This window comes from Panthera pardus, unplaced genomic scaffold (assembly GCF_024362965.1).
Source record: "Panthera pardus isolate Hobbes unplaced genomic scaffold, ASM2436296v1 HiC_scaffold_16, whole genome shotgun sequence".
Classification (NCBI taxonomy): Eukaryota; Metazoa; Chordata; class Mammalia; order Carnivora; family Felidae; genus Panthera; species Panthera pardus.
This window is the reverse complement of record NW_026526721.1, coordinates 68,905,444-68,927,998: the sequence shown is the minus strand read 5'-3', so window position 1 is coordinate 68,927,998 and position 22,555 is coordinate 68,905,444. Positions and strand designations below refer to the sequence as shown.

At 35.7% G+C, this 22,555-nt stretch overlaps 1 protein-coding gene across 4 annotated transcripts in view; it reads left to right on the top strand.

The window, feature by feature from the left end:
• Nucleotides 1-22,555, top strand: part of CCDC14 (coiled-coil domain containing 14) — a 50,404-nt gene that overhangs the window by 6,595 nt on the left and 21,254 nt on the right. For 2 of the 4 annotated variants that reach the window (XR_002079739.2, XM_019448611.2), the window contains exons 2-9: nucleotides 2,892-2,947; nucleotides 3,266-3,338; nucleotides 3,817-3,886; nucleotides 3,980-4,099; nucleotides 11,204-11,440; nucleotides 11,551-11,645; nucleotides 12,549-13,047; nucleotides 15,222-15,363. Coding sequence is in view for 3 of the 4 variants with exons in the window: in XM_019448611.2 (XP_019304156.2) it covers nucleotides 2,892-2,947; nucleotides 3,266-3,338; nucleotides 3,817-3,886; nucleotides 3,980-4,099; nucleotides 11,204-11,440; nucleotides 11,551-11,645; nucleotides 12,549-13,047; nucleotides 15,222-15,363 (1,292 nt within the window). In the remaining variant the exon portion in view is untranslated. The remainder of the gene's footprint in view (nucleotides 1-2,891; nucleotides 2,948-3,265; nucleotides 3,339-3,816; nucleotides 3,887-3,979; nucleotides 4,100-11,203; nucleotides 11,441-11,550; nucleotides 11,646-12,548; nucleotides 13,048-15,221; nucleotides 15,364-22,555) is intronic. The other 2 variants (XM_019448612.2, XM_053903448.1) reach the window with 2 other exon arrangements.

Genomic DNA, 22,555 nt, shown 5'->3' with positions numbered 1-22,555 from the left:
AAAAGAAAAAGTGAGGGAATGAGCTGTAGGTAAAGAAGAATGGTAGAGTTTCCATGGGCTGGTCTTGTCAGGCATTCTAAATAATGTGGATAACTATTGTTTAACACACTGTTGGAAGTCCTAGCCTCAGCAGTCAAACAACAAAATGAAATAAAAGGCATCCACATTGGCAAAGAAGAAGTTAAACTTTCACTTTTCACAGATGACATGATACTTTACATGGAAAACCTGAAAGACCACCAAAAAGCTGCTAGAGCTGATACATGAATTCAGCAAAGTTGCAGGATACAAAATCAGTGTACAGAAATTGGTTGTATTTCTGTACACCAATAATGAAGGAACAGAAAGAGAAATCAAGAAATGGATCCCATTTACAATTGCCCCAAGAACCATAAAATATGTAGGAATAAGCCTAATCAAATATGTAAATGATATGTATGCTGAAAACTATAGAAAACTTATAAAGGAAATTGAAGAAGACACAAAGAAATGGAAAAACATTCCATGCTCATGGGTTGGAAGAATAATTATTGTTAAAATGTCAATACTACCCAAAGCAATCTACACATTTAATGCAATCCCAATCAAAATTGTGCCAGCATTTTTCTCAAGGCTAGAACAAACAATCCTAAAATTTGTATGGAACCACAAAAGACCCCGAATAGCCAAAATAATGTTGAGAAAGAAAACCAAAGTGGAAGGCATCACAATCCCAGACTTTAGCCTCTACTACAAAGCTGTAATCATCAAGACTATATGGTATTGGCACCATACACCAATGGACACATACACCAATGGAATAGAATAGAGAACCCAGGGTTGGACCCACAAATGTATGGCCAAGTAATTTTTGACAAAGCAGGAAAGAGTATTCAATGGAAAAAAGTCTTTTTAGCAAATGGTGCTGGGAGAACTGGACAGCAACATACAGAAGAATGAAACTAGACCACTTTCTTACACCATACACAAAAATGAACTCAAAATGCATGAAAAACCTAGGTCCCTTGTTGGGACCTCATTAAGATAAAAATCTTCTGCACTGCAGAGGAAACAACAAAACTAAAAGGTAACCAACAGAATGAGAAAAGATATTTGCAAATGACAAATCGGATAAAGGGTTAGTATCCAAAATCTATATGCAACTTACCAAACTCAACACTCAAAAAACAAATAACCCAATGAAGAAATGGGCAGAAGACATGAATAGACACTTTTCTGAAGAAGACATCCAGATGACCAATAGACACATGAAAAGATGCTCAGTGTCACTCATCATCAGGGAAATACAAATCAAAACCACACTGAGATACCAGCTCACACTGGTCAGAGTGGCTAAAATGAACAACTCAGGAGACTACAGATGCTGGCGGGAATGTGGAGAAATGGAAACCCTCTTGCACTGTTGGTGGGAATGCAAACTGGTGCAGCCGCTCTGGAAAACAGTGTGGAGGCTCTTCAAAAAATTAAAAATAGAACTACCCTACAACCCAGCAATAGCACTACTAGGAATTTATCCAAAGATACAGGAATGCTGATGCATAGGGACACATGTACCCCAATGTTTATAGCAGTGCTTTTCAATAATAACCAAATTATGGAAAGAGCCTAAATGTCCATCAACTGATGAATGGATAAAGAAGATGTGGTTTATGTATACAATGGGATACTACCTGGCAATGAGAAAGAATGAAATCCTGCCATTTGTAGCAATGTGGATGGAACTGGAGGGTATTATGCTAAGTGAAATAAGTCAGTCAGAGAGAGACAGATATAATGTTTTCACTCATAGGTGCAACTTGAGAAACTTAACTGAAGACCATGGGGGAAGGGAAGGGGAAAAAATAGTTATAAACAGGGAGGGAGGCAAACATAAGAGACTCTTAAATACAGAGAACAAACTGAAGGTTGATGCGGGGGTGGGGGTGGGAGAGAGGGGAAAATGGGTGATGGGCATTGAGGAGGGCACTTGTTGGGATGAGCACTGGGTATTGTATATAAGCAATGAATCACGGGAATCTACCCCCAAAACCAAGAGCACACTGTATACTCTGTATGGTAGCCAACTTGACAATAAATTTTATAAATAAATAAATAAATAAATAAATAAATAAATAAATAAATAAATGTAGATAAGTAGAATCAGAGTTATGAACTCTGCGCTCTCTTTAACTTACATGTTTTGAAGACTGGGGAATATAGAACATGTTCAGAGATTGAGTTTAGTCCAAATTTACTGTAGTAGGTACTTCTGGTTAAAATAATATCTCAACCTTATTTTCAGCTTAAACTTAAGGAACAAATATGTCTTGTTTGCTTGACATTTTACTTAGAACAAATAATTTATTGATTTCATTGTAATTGTGGATTTGTATGATATATCACCTTTAAAAAAATTAATAACATGATATATACATCAAATGGAATATTATTCAGCCTTAAAAAGGAAGGGAATTGTGACACTTACTACAAGACATTAGATTAAGTGAAATAAGCCAGTCACAAAAGGAGAAACACTGTGTGATTCCACTTATATGAGCTTCCTAGAGTAGTCAAATTCATAGAGACTCTAAGTAGAAGCATGGTTGCCAGGGGCTGAGGGAAGGAGTGGATGGGAAGTTAATGTGTAATGGATACAGAATTTCATTTTGGCAAGATGAGAAGGTTCTGGAGATGGATGTTAGGTACAGCAGTGTGAATATATTTAATGTCACTGAATATATTTAATGCCACAGAACTGTGCAATAAAAAGTGGCCACACTGGCAAATTTCATGTTATATTTTTATCACAAAAAGAAAGGAAACAACATTTCAGGTTTTGTCAAGACAACCTACTGAGAATATAATAGAAAAATATGTGTATATTTACTATAATTTAATGCATTATACCATAGGTGATATCTTCAGTGAAACACACTGGGCCTGCTAAATTAACAAATGGAAAGAAAGGGTAAGTACTTAAAGAAGTTCACCACTTGAGAAAATGTCAAGAGAGTTTTTCTTGAGTCTTTGGGCTGGACTAAATTTTGCCTATCCCAGAAAACTAGATAGGTATCTACCTTCACAGACTCGGGGGAGGAACCTTCCATATCTACCCATGTTGGTCATCTTAGTGTTTAATAATCTTTATAATCATTATAAAATCTTATATAAATCCCATCTTATGGACAAGCTTCCTTATTCAACCTTTACTGGGAAGAAAATGACTACTTATATTTTAGAAACAAATTTTGTAGTATGTGAAAATATTAATGAACTTGTTTTCTAGGACACATTTAAGAAAGATATCACGTTTTAATGCAGATTCTGGCTATCCTATCCATTCTGACTCAGAAAGTCAGGTAAGATTAAACTGAATAGATAAAATATATACTATCTTTTTAAAAATGTTTATTTATTTTTGAGGGAGGAAGAGAAAGAGCAAGAGTGGGAGAGGGACAGAGAGATAGGGAAAAAGAGAATCTCAAGGAGACTCCGTGCTATCAGTGTAGAGCCTGATGTGGGGCTCCATCTCACCAACTATGAGTTCATGACCTGAGCCAAAATCAAGAGTCAGAGGATTGACTGACTGAGCCACTCAGATGCCCCTACAATACGCAGTATCTTAATTAGTCTTCAGGTAAAAGCTAAAAAGTAGGAATAAAAGTGCAGAGGTTAAGTATTAATTGCCTTAAGGACATATGAAGGCTTTTTGCTTTAAAACATGTTTTCTACCAATAATAAATTGCTTCTAAAAATTTTTTTAAAACTATATAATTTGTTGTTGTTTTCTGTGCTAAAATTTTATATATGCATTTCTAAATGAGTTTCTCCTTACAGACTGAAACTGTGCAAGGGCTTGATGGTTGTGCTTCTTTGCTGCGAGACATTTTAAGAAATGAAGATTCAGGTTTTTTAATTTTTTAAACGCCCTTTGCTAACCACCTTTTCTAAATTAATAATTCTCTTAATACAAATGAAGTTTTGTTTTAATTATTAATAGGTTCAGAAATAGCATATTCAGAAAATAGATATAATCCCAGATCTTTAGAAGGCAAAAGATTTGGATCCAAAAAGAAAGGACATGAAAAACATGTTTCTTCAGGAGTCCGGAAAGAAATTTGTAAGTATTTTCTCTGTTTTGTTTTTTGGGGTTTTTTTTTTGATGTTTATTTATTTGTTATGAGACAGAGAACGTGCACATGAGCGAGCACAAGTCGGGGAGGGGCAGAAGGAGAGAATCCCAGCAGGCTCCACACTTTCAGTGCAGAGCCCAACTCAGGACTTGATCCCACAAACTATGAGATTATGACCCAAGCCCAAATCAAGAATCAGATACTTAACTGACTGAGCCACCCAGGGGCCCCTTTTTTTGTTTAAATATAAGCTTTGGGGTACCTGGCTGGCTCAGTCAGTGGAATATGAGATCGTGGGGTTGGATCTTGATCGTGGGGTTGAGTGACCCCCATGTTGGATACAGAGATTACTTAAAGAATAAATAAAATCTTTAATATATATATATAATCTTTAATTATGAGGGTTTTGATAAACTATTGGGATTATGCAGTTGGTCTTTCATTTTAATAATATGTGGTTATTAAGGTGTATGTGTGTGCTTATGCTTCTCTTTCTCTATTCAGCTTCTAATTACTGGGTAGTTACTTTGTTTACTATCACTTTCCCAAGAAGAAAAGTAGAAAAAGTGACTGACTGGGTTTTGTAGAAGAAAAGGTTCAAACTCAGAATGACATTTGGGAGGTATATAGAGTTATCTTTGTTCTCCTTACCACTTCTTTCTATAGATAACCACAAATTGGTTTTGTTTCATGTGCATACTTACAGATACTAATTGATTTAAAATCATTTTATGTGTATATATCCTACGTAGGTTTAGCAACTCAACTTGTTGAGCTGCACAGTTAGAATACATGGTACCTAAGAAGGTAAAATTCCAAGTTGGGTAGGTAAGTAAGGAAAAACAGCCTTCCACTGCTTAATGGTGAATGTAGCCAAGAATATTTTACATCCTCCCTGTTAACTTTGCTAACTTTATAAAGTGTAATAATTCAGCAAACAATAATTCAGTTTAGAACAAACAAGTTTTGATTATGTTGCCCCCTGGAGTACTGTAGAACAAGATAGCCCAAAAAGGAGATGAAAATATCCACAATGGGAATTCAGATAGACAAGAATGAGACTAGCTAGTTCTGTGGTTCAGGCAGGCCAAAAATATCAGCGCAGCAGTGCATGATTAGAATCAGCTTAGGCAAGAGGTAAAGTCTAGAAAGTTATCCACAGCAACAGCCCTGAATATTAAGAGATCTGGATCCAGGCAAACAGGCTGAGAAAATGAGAGTAGAGCATTTATAGGAGTAGAGGTTAATGTTCAGAATGTCATGAGTTGGAGAATAAGGCAGAGAACTGAACAACTTACTAATCCATCTTGGAGGGTAGTCATTTTTAGCTTCATATTATCTTGACTTGCACTGTTCAAGAAGGTATTTAGGTGCATGTGGCCATTGAGCACTTGAAGTATGGCTAGTACAACCAAGGAGCTGAATTGCAAATGTTATTTACTTTAATTAACTTAAATTTGAAAACAGATACTTGACCCAGTTATTAGAAAACTTTTAAGCATGTTTGGAATAACTTGGATATATGAATCTACTTTTTCAACTATCAATTTTATTAAATCTAAATTCAGATCAGATATTTCTGATGAAAATTTTGCATCCAAGTTGAGATGTGCTTTGTGTAAAGTACACACTAGGTTTAAAAGATTTAATACAAAAATATCTAAAAATTTTACATTAATTACATGTTGAAATGTTAATGTTTTGGATATATTGATTTCAATAAAATGTTGAAATTTTACCTATTTTTACTTTTTTAATATAGCTACTGGAAAATTTTTAATTGCATACATGGTTTATATTATATTTCTATTGGGCAACACTGATCTAAACTAGGGACAAGCAGAGTATAGCTTGGTTTATTTATAAGTAATGTTTTGTTATTTATTTTGTAAATAAAGGTTTATTGGAGTGCAGCCATGCTAGTTCATTTATGTATTTTCTATGACTACTTTTGTGCTGCAACAATAGAGTTGAGTGTTGTGACAGAGACCATCTTGTCTGCTAAGCCTGAAATATTTATTCTCTAGCCTTTTAAGGAAAAGTGTGCTAACCCCTGGTCCAAATTCTTAAAGCCAAGGTCTATTTACTGGGGCCCAATGGACAAATAAAGGAATGGTAGCACCAATTGCTCATTCCTCTAATCTCCTCTTTTTTTTCTCAAGGCAGGCTATTTCTTGTCCAGGGCATTCCTCTTTAGGGAACTCTCATTTGGAATGTATGTTGCTGACAATGGTGCCATGGTAGCAACTTTCTGGATCCCAGCTTAACTGCTTACTAGTCACAGTTGCAACAGAAAAGAGATGGCAACACTCTAAGATAATTCAAGGAGGGTTTATTTACAGAGGAACTCATTACAAAGGAATGAGTGGGGTATAGGGAAACCACAAGGGATTATGCTAGCCCAGTGCAAGCAGCAGCAGCAGAGGCCTTAAGAGATGAGGTTAGGGAGAGGTTACTAGGACCCAGACACTGTTATTTAGAGTAGACTGCCATGAGAAGAGCAGTGAGCTTCATTTAAGGAATAAAGTTGACCCAAGTTTCTTCAAAGAGAGGGGTTTGGGAATAAATACTCTGACTTCATGCTTCTTCTTTCTTTGGTACTTGCAAGACTCCCAGTGGGTCAGACCCAATTGGACCCCTTTTGATGTATATCAAGTCTGGGACTTGATTTTTATTCTTACAGGCTAATAAGTTAGCCTTACTGTGTCATGGATGCTGGCAGGAGACACAAGATTCCTGGGTCAGAGACAAAGGACTTTATTACTCACACAGTAAATAAAGTAAGCAACATGTATGTTAGCGTATTTCCCCCTCACTCCCAATTCCTGTGGGGGTAATGTGATGGACCCAGATGGATGCTGCTCATCCTGTAGGTTTCTTTCAGCTGAGGAACACTGAGCTTGGGAAATCCATTGTGTTGGTAGTGAGCACTTGTCTCAGGGAAACATTACCTTATCCTTTGAGGTTATTCACTACAAACACAACCAAGAGAAATGGCCCAGATAAAGAGCTTAGGTCAAGGCCTTACTTTCTTAGTATACTGAGCAAGACACGTAGGAGCACAAGAGGCCCATGAGGACTGTCTCTTAACAGTGTAATCCATATGGATTAGCATCCCAGGAAGAGCAGTGTGGAGACAAGTAGAGGATGGATTTGGAGGAGCAGATGAGAGATACCTGGCTTTCTAGATCCTCAGACTCTAGAATTTTAAGGAATTTATTACAGCATGTTAACTAGTATCTTATGTATTATTTCAGTTTTAAGATACATTATCTTACTATTTTATGTTAACTGTCTCCTGGGGTGTGATCTTACATATTTTCTGTCTGGAACCTGCCTGATCATTGAGTGTCTGTGGGGTCAAGCTCACCCACCTTATGCAGACTGGGAGTAAGGAGGCAGAAATGCAGTTCCAGAAATGCATGGAGCTTCTTGAGAGTGCTCCCGACATTTAAAGAAAAAACATTTTTTTAATAAGCAACTTTTTACATTTGATAGCTGTTGAATGCTATGGGCACATGGCTCTGCTTTCAGTAACATACATCTATTGCTGCCCTCACCTTGGGGAAATAAACTGCTACAGGGAGAGCATTGATTGCCCCCTTCAAGGCTAGGTGTTCTTTTACATATTTCAAGTTATAATAGGCATCCAGCAGCTCTTATCTGTAGTGGTTATTTGTTCTATATGAGTGGCAGAAATTATCTTACCACTGGACAATGCTTGTACATCCAAGCAGTAGTGCTTGTATAGAAGCTAGGATTCAAGGACTAAAGAAGTTTTGTGGACTGAATAATGAGTACATTCCTTTCATGAGTTCTAGTTATCAACTGACACCAATTAGACATATCATCATCCTAATGTGTTAGGTAACATTTTCATGTAGGGTGGTTTGGTGTAATGAACAAGAGCAAGAAAATATATCTTATTTGTGTTTGTGTATTAACAGGCTCATTTTGTTGGTGGTGGTTTGGCTGTTTTTTTTTTTTTTTTTTTTTTTCATTTTAAAATTAGTAGTAATTTAAATGCAGTCTTTTATTTATTTATTTATTTTAAAAATTTTTAAGTTTATTTTTTTCGGGGGGGGGGGTCATGGGAGGGGCAGAGAGAGAGGGAAAGAGAGAGTATCCCAAGCCGGATCCACATTGTCAGCAAGGAGCCCGAAGGGGGCTTAAACTCACAAACCATGATATCATGACTTGAGCTGAAATCAAAAGTTGACCACTTAACCAACAGAGCCACCCAGGTGCCCCTAAATGCAATCTTTTATATGAATTTATGGTTTTTACCTTGTCTTGAATAATTTGCTTTAAGATTTGCCTCTTAAATACAAATCTTTAGCATTATCAATAGAGTTTTGTACAGACTAAGTTAATAAAGGAATAGATTGAGTCATTTTAATTCAAAGGCTTTGATTTTTTAAGAGATATGTTTGAAGTTTATTAATTTATGTTGCATGATGACATCTTCTAGCAGATGCAGAGGCATAATAGTGTAGCTCGGCTTTATCAGAGATTGTGAAAACTACTCCTTGAAAAGAAGGTGAATGAGAGCCAATGCTTGGGACCCCTAACTGTAAGATCTAGAATTCATCAAACCAGGCAATTCTGTCTTATAGGACCAAAGAAAATACAAGTGCAGAAGAGAGACCAGGAATCAGGAGGAAAGGAAGATCAGTGTGCAGGATAGCCATGGGCTGCCTGTGATCTCATCCTCCACCATTTTAGGTTTCAAAGCTAAAAATATTTTAGAGATACTTTTCTACTTGATTTATTATAAAATTGTATTTCCAATAAGAAATAATTTTTTTGCAGAAATGTTCATTAACCAGTTTGTTGCTCATCTATTCAGATAATGAAGAATAACTTCTTTTTCGTTTTAATCACCTCAGAGGGCACATGTTTAGAGGTATAGTGTTGATATCGGATGGGAATATTTGTGAATATGAAATATTTACTTGTCTGAGTTAAGACTTTGTAGCAATTTGGTAATAGATCTAACATTAAGTTCTTACTGTGTGCTAGAAGTAGGTGATACTTTTATTATTATCATTTTTATGATGAGGAAGAAGAGGCCAAGAGAGGTTAAGTTAATTTGCCAAAAGTTACTCAGCTAGTAACTGTTAGAACTTGTACTCAAGTCTGGGAAATATGTTCACAGGAATAGATCACCTCAAAAGGAAGCATACCCCAAGTCTAAATAGAAGCATCTACTATCTCATCCATTTTCATAGTCAAATAATAATTTAGTAGTTTTTTCTTTAGATTTTTTTTCAATCTTCATTGGTTATATTAGTTAATCTGCCTTTAACTTTTTGCTTTTACATGTAAGTTATATGCTTTGGCAATGTTTTTATTTTTAGTAAGCTATATATATTTGGAGAATTCCATACCATTTTTTAAAACTTCATTTTTTAAACAATGAGTAACTTGCATAAATCAGTTGCACAAATTGACAAATTTTTGCGTATGTATACACTCATGTAGCTTCCACCCAGATGAAGACACAGAACATTTTTAGCACCCTACCAGGCTTCTGCCCCATCATCATCCTCACCACCTACCCTCATCCTTAAGTAACTAGTTTTCTGACTTCTATCTGCACTGGAGAATTTTACCTATTCTGCATTGGAGAATTTTACCTATATTTGAACTTCATATAAATATACTTATATACTATGTAGTCTGTGTCTGACATCTTTCATACATTGTCTGTCAGATTCATAGAGGCAGTTGAAAAATGAGTAATTTGTTCTTTTCCATTGCTGCATAGTGTTCCATTGTACAAGTATACCACAGTTTATCCATTTCTACTATTCATGGCTATTTGGATGTTAACATTTTTGGCTACTGCAAATAAAGCTGTTGTGAATATCCTTGTACAGATCTTTTGGTAACCATGAACACTCACACCTGGGAATACATTTGCTGTATCTAGAATATATATTTAGCTACTACCAAAATCTAGATATTTTCTGAATTTATTTTCCACCCTGATAACCAATGATCTACCAAGAACACTCTCATTTCTGTTAATAATCTTATAGAAAAAGTTTGTGAAGGGGATCTCATTAGGGAAATAGATCTTGATACTTTTCTCTCTAGATCTCTAGAGTAGTGCTATGTAGAAAACATTGCTTTTCATGTATTAGTTTATTAATTCCAGGTTTCTCCCTTGTACTACTTTGTAGGTAGACTAATAATGAGACTCTATGGGGGCAAATAATGAAGCACAAGATACAGCCCTGCCTAAAGAAGCTTACAGTTTAGTCAGATAGACAAGAGAATGAAAGATAAGCAATATAGTGTAATGTGCAGGTGACATATAACTCATATAGACACTATGTGCTCTGGGATGGTGAAGAGCGGTCATTGGAGTAGAATGATTGGAAAAGGCTTCATGGAAGAGGGAAGCCTTCAGATGAGCCTTGGTGCGTGGGTAGAATTGAGTTGGAAGAATGGTTCATCACAAGTAATGTTATAGGAAGGTGAGAGAAGCTTTTTGTGTGTCTAAATTGACTTGACTGGAATGAAAATTTGAGTTGGAAAAAGTTGGTGGGAAAAGTTGGTTGTGGTCAGGCTTTGGAAACTTTAAATGCCAGGTTAAGATTTTCTTTGAGGGCCCATTGTCTAGATTAAGTACACTTTTATTCTTGGTCTTGGAGCTCTGATTTTTTAAAAAAATGATCCAAGCATTCAAATTTTTACAGACTATTCTGTCTCTCCTATTCCGTTTTCCCCTGAGAGCATGAACTGGACAAGGAGCAAGGTGAAAGAGTTTTACTGGATTTTTAAAATAACACCCTTAAAGAGGGGTCTTATAATTGAAGGAGAGATTTCACAAATACCATTTAATAGAGACTTTAAAGATGTAGTATAGATAATTTTTGACTGGAGAGCTTACACAATTCATTAACTACTTTTAAAAGAGAATTTGAGGTGATTTTCTTTAGGGGGTGATAGTGGTAAAGCCCTTCTGTAAAGTATATGGTGAATTGAGCTATTTCTGAGAGTCTTTTTCTTCCCTTGTATTTTATGATAAAAGTTTTTGAAGAATCCTATTTCAAGAATTTTTTTTCCTTCTTCCACATTAGTATCTTCAGATAATAAGAAATATGTACCTAATGAAACTTCTGCTGGAAGTGAGAGAGACTCATCAGATATACCACAGAATTGGTCATTTCAAGATCATTATAGAATGTATTCACCGATAATATACCAAGCCCTCTGTGAGCATGTGCAGACCCAAATGTCACTGATGAATAACTTGGCTTCAAAGAACAACCCTGATGGAATTCCTGCTATACCCTACCATACCATGTCTGGTTCTGGTTAGTATGAATGATGTTTTAAAATGCATGAATATAAACTCTAATTAAGTTTCCTACTTTTTGTAAAAGCAGTATGAGATGTGATAACTTTTTCCCCTCTTACCTTTTAGAGTCTCAGGCAACTCCACATTCTAGTTATGGCTTACCAACCTCCACCCCAGTCCAGTTACTTCAGCCTCCATCCTGCCCTCCTATGGTTCATTCTGTGGGTACATTTTATACATTCTACAAATAATTATTTGCCTTTAGAAATTGTCACCTTGAGAGAGAAATTTGAATTTACTGATTGTAGTAATGCCCTAGGATGTAAATACTAATTATTCAAATTACTTTTTACTAGAAATATTTTACACATTCATTAAGGACAATGTGGGAGGGGGAGGGAAAGAGATCAGTAGAAAAAAGAAATCACCCATACCTACCACTTAAGCACAATTGCTGTTAACATATTGATAGAGCACTTTCTAATCACTTAATTCTCTGATTTTGTTTTCTGGTTTTTATTTAAGTTTACTTTCTTTTAAGAATATGGTCATAGTTAAATTTTATAAGTTTTATATACTACTTTTTTTATTTAGCATTTTACTGTGAACGTGTTTCTGTATTAATATATACCTTTTGTAAATTTTTAATAAGTGAATGAATACTCTAGTTAGTGGATATTCTGTGGTCTATGTAATTGCTCCCCTATGGTTAGACATTTAAGTAATAGCTTTTTACTACCATAACAGTTCTGTAAACATGTTTGTGCAAAGGCTTTTTGTATGTTTGAGCTTATTTTCTTGCAATGCAATTTCCCAAAGTGGAAGTTTGTTTCAGTCCCAAGGTGGACTGATTTTTGATGCCTTTAAACCATATGTGATATTTGTAAACAATTTATTGTAGTCATGGCTTTATAATGTTCCCATATTGCAGGGGGAACTAATTAATAAGCTTGAAAAAACTAGAATATTGTGCTGAGGGGAAATCTGGCTTCCTCACTGGTGATCTATAACTCCATTCTGCAGAAGTCATTTTCTAATATTTCTGGTTTGAGTTGATTATAGTTAATGCCTACAAATCAGTGCTCACATTTTTGAAGGCTTACCTTGTTTTTTTCTGTCTTTAGGAAGTTCAGACTGATGTTGACAACCAGTTTGCATCACAAGGTAAAACTGCTTCTATGAACTGTACAAATGTTCTACAGAATTCCTTCAGTACTGGTCTTGGAGTTCCACGCAGCCTGCCCAAAAGTGACAGGCCACCTCTTCCACCATTCCAGCAGCTGGGTCTTGTCAGTGGGATTCTGCCACAACACGAAGTTCCTAAGGAACCAGACCTACTAAAATGTTTTCAAACATATATGAATCTATTGCATTCTCGTCAGCACAGTCAGACACACCAAAGCCCCACTCTGTTTCCACCAGCTTTCCTGTCCAGTAATGAAGATAGATGTGCCAAAGAACACATTGGAGAAGTCCCAAGTGAAAGAAAGGATTTAAACATACACGTGCAAGATTCAAGAATAAAGGATGTGCAGAAAGCAAAAAATGTGAACCAGAGTGCTGAAAAAGTCAGAACTATAAAGTATTTGTTGGGAGAGCTCAAGGCCCTGGTAGCAGAGCAAGGTATATGAGCACTTTTAAAATGAATTTCTGTGGTGGTAATGCTAAATAGCAGTATCATATTATTTAGTCACCATTTAAATTTAGAAAAATCAACAGAGTTTGTGATATTTTCCATAGGAATATGTCTTGAGCTAATAAGGAAGTGAGTTCTGCCTATTTTATTGTTTAGATTTTGATCCCTCATGTTTCCTATGGGTTTGAAATGTACAAGAAAGAATCAAAACAGTCTTTTACTTGCAAGCATGTATTCATTCTACTTGATTCTGAAGGACCTTGGAAAGATTCAATCAAAGAGAATTTATAGCCATAAACTTTTAGGGGTTAGAAGACCCCTAAAGATGATTAACTCCCTAGCATAGACTGGTAATTTTTCCTATTTTAAAAAGATGCAGAGATTTTCTTCCTATAATTTCTTTAATAACCAACTGTTGCAAAGGTTTAACAAATCTGACTCGGAGGAGTAATCCAAACTTTTTAATGCCCTTTTCAATTTACTTGTGGGTTTTTTAATTAAATCAAGACAAATGTCTCAGATGGAATTATGAGATTTTTGAGCCAAGTTGTATTCATTTGTTTTCATTGTGTGTATATGCTAAATAATGGCTTTCACTTGGAGTGAGTTACAGTTTTGGCATCTTAGAAAACACAGTAATTGATTGTGGAAGCACTGACTGAATACCTAATATTTTCAGACAAAAAGAAATTCCAAATCTTAAAATGTCTTATAGGAAGAACATAGCACTATTAATTTGAAGGCTCAATATATTAAAATCTCTGTGTTTTCAGACTTTCAATTTATCACTATTCTCTTGACCAAATACTGAATCATGATAACAGTAATAATAAGAGTAATAATGTTAGGTATCATTTATTGGATACTTACATGTGCCTGGCACTGTGCTATTTTATATGCATTATCTCATTTAATCCTCACAGCAATCCTATGAGGTATTGTTGTTATCTCCAGGTAACTATGGAGAAGAAATCTAGGCTCAAGAGTTAAGAAGTTTGACTAAAACTCTATTGCTAGAAAATGGCAGAGCTCAGGTCTCTGCCTCTAATGCTTATGATCAAAACCATTCTACAAAGGATTGGTAGGGAACTTCTCAGTAAGTGTTTACTATGTCCTCAGATGTTTACTATGTACATATACTTTACATTAGGGGGCTAAAATACCCGTGGGATTGGGGCGCCTGGGTGGCTCAGTGGTTAAGTGTCCGACTTCAGCTCAGGTCATGATCTCACAGTTTGTTGAGTTCAAGCCCCAAGTTGGGCCCTGTGCTGACAGCTCAGATCTTGGAACCTGCTGCGGATTCTGGGTCTCCCTCTTGCTGCCTCTCCTCCACTCACGCTCTGTCTCTCTCTGTCTCTCAAGAATAAATAATAAAACATTAAAACACCCGTGGGATTGAGTCACATTTTATAATTTAAAATATACTTTCTACTTCTTTAGGGTATAAGAGAGTTAATATTATAATTATTAAATGTTTTCAGTCGACAGAAAATTTGAATGGAAATGAAGGGGCAAATATAAAATGACAAAAGATCTAAAATCCACCTACCTGTCTGTCTGCCACCTCTAAAACCATGCACTCTCCACAATTAATAGCAGAAATGGTACTGCTTTTGATGCAACACCAAATAAGGTGTGACTGGTTGTTTTAAATCTACTTCATAATATTAAATACTAAAACCTTATCAGAGAAGATCCTCCCTCAATATTTTGCCAAATTGAATCACCTAAAGAGAATTATTTGCTTATGCCAGAATCAAAGGTTGTGTTGTAAACGTTAATACTGTAATCAATTCTAGGAATCCCTTCAGCAATGATAAGGAATCCAGTAGTCCTTTGGGAATATGAATATGAACTGGGAGACATAGTTATCTTCTTACTAGACTCTAACTGGAAAAAAAACCAAAACACTAATAATCCTGTGATTGAAGATTAATCTTTAGTTTACTGAATTTTTTTAGAATTCTTTTGAGTAAGCAAATTCAGGCAGCAGAAAAGAGGAAAATAAAATTTATATATCAAATTTATAAGTAATCAAGTTGTTTGTTTATAGCAAGTATGTACATATCTGGGAAATTTTCTTTTTTAGTAATATACATAAATAATCTTATCCAAAAGCAATTAATGGTATTGTTTTTATTATTTCTTTGCCCGTACATAGAGGATTCAGAAATTCAGAGATTGATTACAGAATTGGAGATGTGTATATCTCTGCTTCCAGCAATAAGTGGAAACACAAATATTCAAGTTGAAATAGCACTGGCTATGCAACCACTAAGAAGTGAAAATGCCCAGTTACGCAGGTAAGCATTGTTCTTTGCATATTTTTGTCATTTGCAGAGATGTCCCATGGCCAGAACAAAGGTGTGAAATGAGATATCTAGGACTCTGTGTGAAAAATAGATTTAGTATTTTATTGTGTTTCTACTTTTACCTCTCCATTTCTAAACATTGCCAGCATTCTCTAACTTCTCTTCTGTTGCTTCTGCTCACTGATACGTCTTTCCTCCCACCTCCTTTACCTCCATCATCACTTGGTCATAGGGTACAGAGGAAAAATGAAGTTCCTCAAGGTATTTGTCAGGCTAGTCTAGGCTCTGCTGCAATATGAAACTTAAGAATCTCAGTGGTATAGGGGCACCTGGGTGGCTCAGTTGGTTAAGCGTCCGGCTTCGGCTCAGGTCATGATCTCGCAGTCTATGAGTTCGGGCCCCACGTCGGGCTCTGTGCTGACAGCTCAGAGCCTGGAGCCCGCTTCAGATTCTGTGTCTCCCTCTCTCTCTGCCCCTCCCCCACTCATGCTCTGTCTCTCTCTGTCTCAGAAATAAATAAAGGTTAAAAAAAATTTAAAAAAAAAAAAAAAAAAAAAAGAATCTCAGTGGTATAGCACGGTGAAAGTTTCTTTCTCCCTCATGCCGAGACCAGCATGGGCCGTCATCCGAGGACGCAGGATTTAGATTTCCTCTATCTTCTGAGGCCACTGTCTCATGAGATAATGTTTTTCAGGGAAAAGAGAACATGGATCTGGCACACCGTCTCTGTACCTCCCAGCCCAGAAGTGACAGTCTCACTTCCACTTCTATTTTGTGGGCTAAAATGGGGCAATGACACATATGGTCGTGCCTAATGTAAAGGTCTGGGACATAACATTTTCCCATACTGCCCGTGCACCCCGGAAGGAAAGGAGAACCTGATCGGGGTGAGCACCAGTAGCTCCACCACACTCAGTCACAGAAAAAACTCAGTTAAATTCTTAGATATTTTGTCTTTTGGCTATCATAACTTATGTTGGAAACCATTTACATATTATTAGCAATATCCTAACTTTGCGTGTTTCAGCGATGACCACCAAGGCCACTACTCCAGGGTTTATACTTTGCAGAGAATTAGAATCCATTTTCAGTGCTTCTGCAGCACTGCAGTGTGAGTGCGTCCTGAGAAGGTATTAAGAGTTGTATGAGCTGTAGACATTGTATTGGGTAGGACCTGCAAGGACCTGCACAAACATTTTTAAGAAATCAGAAAGCAGTAAAATAGGACTCCTAGTTGGGAGAGCAGCTTAAATTTATAGATCTGGAGCCTGCAAAGGCATAACACCTAGTGAGATTTGCTTGCTTAGGATTATTTCTCTAATGGTCATTAGTCTCTAAGATACTATGATATAAGATGAGGTTGCTGGTTTTAAATTTTAATAATAACGTCTTCAGTTCTGACCTAGGCGATAGCATTAATTTTTCAAAATAAAAAACAAGTATGAATAATAGTAATGGTAATAGCCAGGAGTACTACTAACATTTATTGAATGTTTCTGATGTGCCAGGTTATGTCCTTTATATATGTCATCTCTTTAAATTCTCAGAATGGCTCTGTTGTGTTATTCTCATTTACACATGAGGAAACCAATGCACAGAGAGGTTATATAACTTATCCAATGTCATGTATATAAGAAGATTCAAACCAGGCAGTTTGCTTTTAGAGGCCAAATTATCTTAATTTGTACACTTCTGCATTGCTTTTGCTAGGAAGTAGAATCTAACTTACTTATACTTCAGTACTTCAATATTTAAGTGTATTTTGTGGAACAAAACTGTACTGTAAGCTGTTTGAAAGAAATATGTTTTTAAAGGTATGACTGTCAAGTAATTTTTTTTTTCTTAAATAAACATACCAGAACTTAGTCTCAGACTATTGTCTGTTTTAACATGTGCCGATGGGAAGTATCAGGAGTTCTTATTTATTTTCCTTCTTTAGAACATTTTAGAATTGTTTTAGGAGCTAATTTACAAGCCACTCAGGAAAATGAGACATACTACTTTATTGGTCATTGCTTGTGTTTAATTTTTTAAAAAGGTATTAGTTGGATGTTCAACCACTTTCTTCAGACATGGCACCAGATCTTTTTGGTTCTGTGTCCTTAGAGGACAAAGATTATATAGCATACTATTCCCACTGTTTACTTGACCTTCTAAAAATGAAATTATTGAAAAATAAAGAATTTGTCTGTTTGTCTTTTTAGTGGAATGAGGTTTCCAGCAGAGGTATAGGAAGTTTTGTGCCTCTTTGGTAACTTTATTTGGAAAGAGTCATCTGTAATTGCCATTATACATAGGTTTATTAAAAAGTGTTTTTCAGCATTTTCAATCAAAAACATTTTTTTTTCTGTCTGGACATTTAGAAACTACATGTTTCTATTTAGCCAGAAAAGTGATCTTTCAGGACTTCTCTTGGAGTTTATTGCCATCTTGTGGCTTAAAAAAAATAGCCAGGTGCAATGATTCTATGGTATTTGGGCATGGCAATTTGGGCTGCACAATTTTTATTTGGAACTTCTGATAAAATGCTCAACATTTAGCCTTCCTCGTCCCTTCCCATGAAATATCTATAGTGCCCAATTCATTGTGACCCCCAAAAGCCCTGGCACATTCCCAGATTTCCTGCATGAGGTTTTGCAGGGTTACTACTTCCAGTTAAGAACCATTGAGCTCTAGCTCATTGAGTTCCTTAATATTTATAGGGTAGGTTAGAATTCATGACCACTTCCTGACTTTAGACTCAAGTCTGAGACCACTATGTACTCACAATAGAACAACAACAACAACAAAAATGAAACAGAAGTGAGTGGGAGGAGACATGGGTGGCATTTGGTCTTTGGGCTTAGTCATTTGACAGATGGTACATAATTCTCTCAGATGGAAGCCACTGGAGGAAGAATATATTGTTTATTTGTTTATTCATGTTATTTTTGAGTTTGAAGATAGGGAAAAGCCTGTGAGTTAAGATTTAGATATGCAGAGTTTGTCATTTAGACCATCTGGAGATCTATACGGTAATAAGTAGAGCACAGGAACAAGATCCAGGATAGAAATGCAGACTTGGGAGTTACTCCCTGAACACATTTTTGTTGAGTTATAGATTTGGCACTGTTGTAGGCACTGGAGAAAACGGTGATTAAGAACAAGTGATTTGTTAAAAAAAAATGAACAAAAAAACCCTAAGTGATTTGTGAAGTGATGTGACCTAGGATGGAGCTAGAGTGATGCTAAGCAAAATTAGTCAGGGAAAGACAGATACAATATAATTTCACCCACGTAGAATTTGAGAAACATAACAGATAACATAAGGGAAGGGAAAGAAAAATAAGATAAAAACACAGAGGGAGGCAAACCATGAGACTCTTAAATACAAAGAACAAACTGAAGGTTGCTGGAGGGGAAGTGATTGGGGGAATGGGCTAAATGCGTGATGGGCTTAAGGAGGCCACTCCTTGGGATGAGCACTGGGTGTTACATTGTAAGTGATGAATCACTGGGTTCAACTCCTGAAACTTATACTACACTGTATGTTAACTAACTTAAATTTAAATAGATTAATTAAAAAAAAAGAACAAGTGATTTGTTATCAGCGTGTAAGTGGTAAATTCATCAGGAAGGTATAGAGTACGAACGTAGGCAAGGGTGAACTGGTGGGAATAACAGCTTTTTAGGGAAAGGACACAGGAGGAGGAGACTGTGAGAGAAACCCAAGAAGGAGCAAGTCAGGATATGGCAGGAAAGCTGGGAGAGGGATGTCACAAAAGCCATGGGAAGGAAGACTTTATAGGAAAGATCTTTGCATAGCATTCAGACTAAACAGACTGACAAAAGAGATAAAAGAGGGTCGAGAATAAACATCACCAGATGAATTGCTCAAAGAAAACCCAAGAAAACCTGAAACAGTATTCCATAGTTTTAAGGAAATTAAGGATAATAGAATCCTTCTTAAAGGCAGGAAAAGAGAGAATGTTTAAAGGAGAAAAGACAGGAAAAGGAGAAGAAAAGTGAATTAGATGAGGTCAGGAAAATGAAGCAAAAAATCTCACAAAAATGAAAACAAAATAAACAAATATGAAGTCAGGGACCTTATATTCCATTAGGATATTTTTTATATTCCATTAGAACCTAAGTAATATGAACGCACATTTTTGTTGTTTTTTTAGGTTTTGCTCTTTTCCCCCCAAATCTTTTGGTTTCAATTACTACTAAATTCATAGTTCAGTGGCTCCAACCAGCCTTCACTTATTCTTCTTCCCAAACCCTTTTTCAAAAAAAGTATTGATATATACATATATATATATATATATATAAATATAATTGACATATACCTATATATATAATTGATATATATATGATTTTGTGGTAAGCAAACATATATATAATTTTGTGGTAAAATATATATGACATATTTGTCTTTTTAACCATTTTGTAAGTATACATTTCAGGGTCATTAAATACATTCACAATGCTGTGTTCCCACAACCACTATCTGTTTCCCCCAATTTTTTTCATCCCCAACATAAACTTTGTACCCATTAAACAGTAATTGCCTTTCTTCCTTCCCCTTAGCCTCTGGTAATGTCTGTTCTCTTTTCCATGTGAATTTGAGAAGGCTGAATGTTTGTCCCTTTTATTTGCTGCTGTATTTCTAGTGCTGAGAATTGTGCCTAACACTCTGATAAATGTTTGTTAAATGACTGAAGGCATGGTGGATAAGCTTGAAGAAACAAAACAAAATAGAGAATAATTAAAAATTATTGTAAAGAAGATACATATGGAAGAGAAACAAAGAATGCAAAATTTGGCATAATTAGCGTTCCTGATAAAGAGAACAGAACAAATGGATTAAAGATAAAAGATATGTAAGGGTGACTGGATGGCTCAGTCGGTTGAGCGTCCGACTTTGGCTCAGGTCATGATCTCACAATCCGTGAGTTCGGGCCCCGCGTCAGGCTCTGTGCTGACAGCTCAGAACCTGGAACCTGTTTCAAATTCTGGGTCTCCCTTTCTCTTTGCCCCTCCCCCACTCATGCTCTGTCTCTGTCTCTCTCTCTCTCTGTCAAAAATAAATAAACATTTATAAAAAAAATTTTTTTTAAAGATAAGTAAATAATGGGAAATTTAGTAATCTAAAGATCTGTGTCAGAGGATCAGCAGGGCATTCAGGATCCCAGGAAAACTATTATAATGATCCACACCAACACATAAGCTAATAAAGTCACTATATCATAAGGATAAAATAAAATTAACTTTTATAGACACTCAAAATAAAAGCAAATATATAAAAAGAAAAATATCAGGCTGGCCTCAGCCTTTTCATAGGAATATTCATTGCCTGAAGATCTTAGAACATTATTTACAAAGAGCTAAGGGAAAGTAAGGATGCCTCAAGAATCCCATATGTGACCCAGCAGTCCTTTCCATGTAAAGTCAGCAGTCATAATCTCAGGAGTGCAAGAACTTAGAAAATACGGCACTCTTGGACTCCTTTAAAATGAACAAAAAAATCATTGAATGGCAAATTCCAGTCAACCAAGAAATGAATTCAAATAAAGGAGTGGATTAGAGATGAACATTGAATCTATACATAGAACTAAGACAACTATGAGAATTAAGGTTACAGAGTAGAATGTGTTAGTAATCTTCACAATATAGATTCAAAATTAATGTTTTTATATCCTATTTCCTTTATTTAAAGTTATCTAGGAATAATATTTCATGAGGTAGAGAAATATTTGTCTAAAGTTCATTAGTTCTAATTTTACTTGTTACTTTTTCCTTCAGATAAAATCATGTAATCCTAAATTCAATACATAATATTTTAAAATAGTATTTTTTTAATGTTTATTTATTTTTGAGAGAGAAGAGAGACAGAGTGCAAGTAGGAGAGGGACAGAGAGAGAGAGGGAGACACAGAATCTGAAGCAGGCTCCAGACTCTGAGCTGTCAACACAGAGCCCGTCGCGGGGCTTGAACTCACAAACCGTGAGATCCTGACCTGGACGGAAGTCGGCCACTTAACTGACTGAGCCACCCAGGCACCTATAAAATAGTATTTGTAATATTATCCTATTATTTAAAAATTCTGTTTGGCTAATTTTTTCCTCTTTCTATAGGCTTAAAAAATATCTAAATGATATCCAACAAGTAGTGATTATTATTTCTGCTTAGAATTGTGCTAGAGGTTCTAACTAGTAAAATAAGGCAAAAAAAGGAAATAAAAGTCTTTTATTTATTTAATTTTTTTAATGTTTTTGTAATGTTTATTTTTGAGAGAGAGAGACAAAGCATGAATGGGGGAGGGGCAGAGAGAGATGGAAACACAGAATTGGAAGTAGACTCCAGGATCTGAGCTGTCCACAACAGAGTCCCATGCGAGGCTCAAACTCATGAGCTGTGATATCCTGACCTGACTTAAGGATCCTCAAGTCCAACATTTACCCAACTGGGCCACCCAGGTGCCCCTATAAAAGCCTTTTAAAGTACAGGCTGTATTATTCACAGGTGACATGATAGTCTTTGTAGAAAATACTACAGAACCTACAAAAAAGCAACTAAAATTAATAAATGGGTCTAGCAAGGTTGTAGGATATGAGATCAATATACCGTAGGCAATTATATTTCTATATACTGGCAATGAACAATTTGAAATGAAATTTAAAAACAATACTTTTAAGAGTATTGTCAAAAAATATGATCAATTTAGGGGTAAGTTTGATTAAAAACGTGTGAGACCTGTATACTGAACATTATAAAACATTGCTGAGAGAAATTAAAGAAGACCTATATAAGTGAGAAATAAACCAGATGCATAGATTAAAAGACTTATTATTGTTAAGATGTTAGTTCTCCCCAAATTGATCTATAGATTCTATGTAATTGTGGTCAAAATCCCAAGAGGTTTTTCTGTAGAAAGGTGATTCGAAAATTTATATGGAAATTCAAAGAATCTAAAATAACCAAACCAAAGCAACTTAAGGAAAGGAGAATAAAATTGGTACTATACTATTTCAAGACATAAAGTTATAGTAACAGAATGGAGTCCAGAAATAAACTCACACACAAAGGTAACCAATTCTTGACAAAGATGCCAGGGAAATTCAATGGGGAAAGAAAGAATAACCTTTTCAATAAACAGTGCTGGAACAATTGGAGAGCCATATACAAAACAAAAACAAAAACA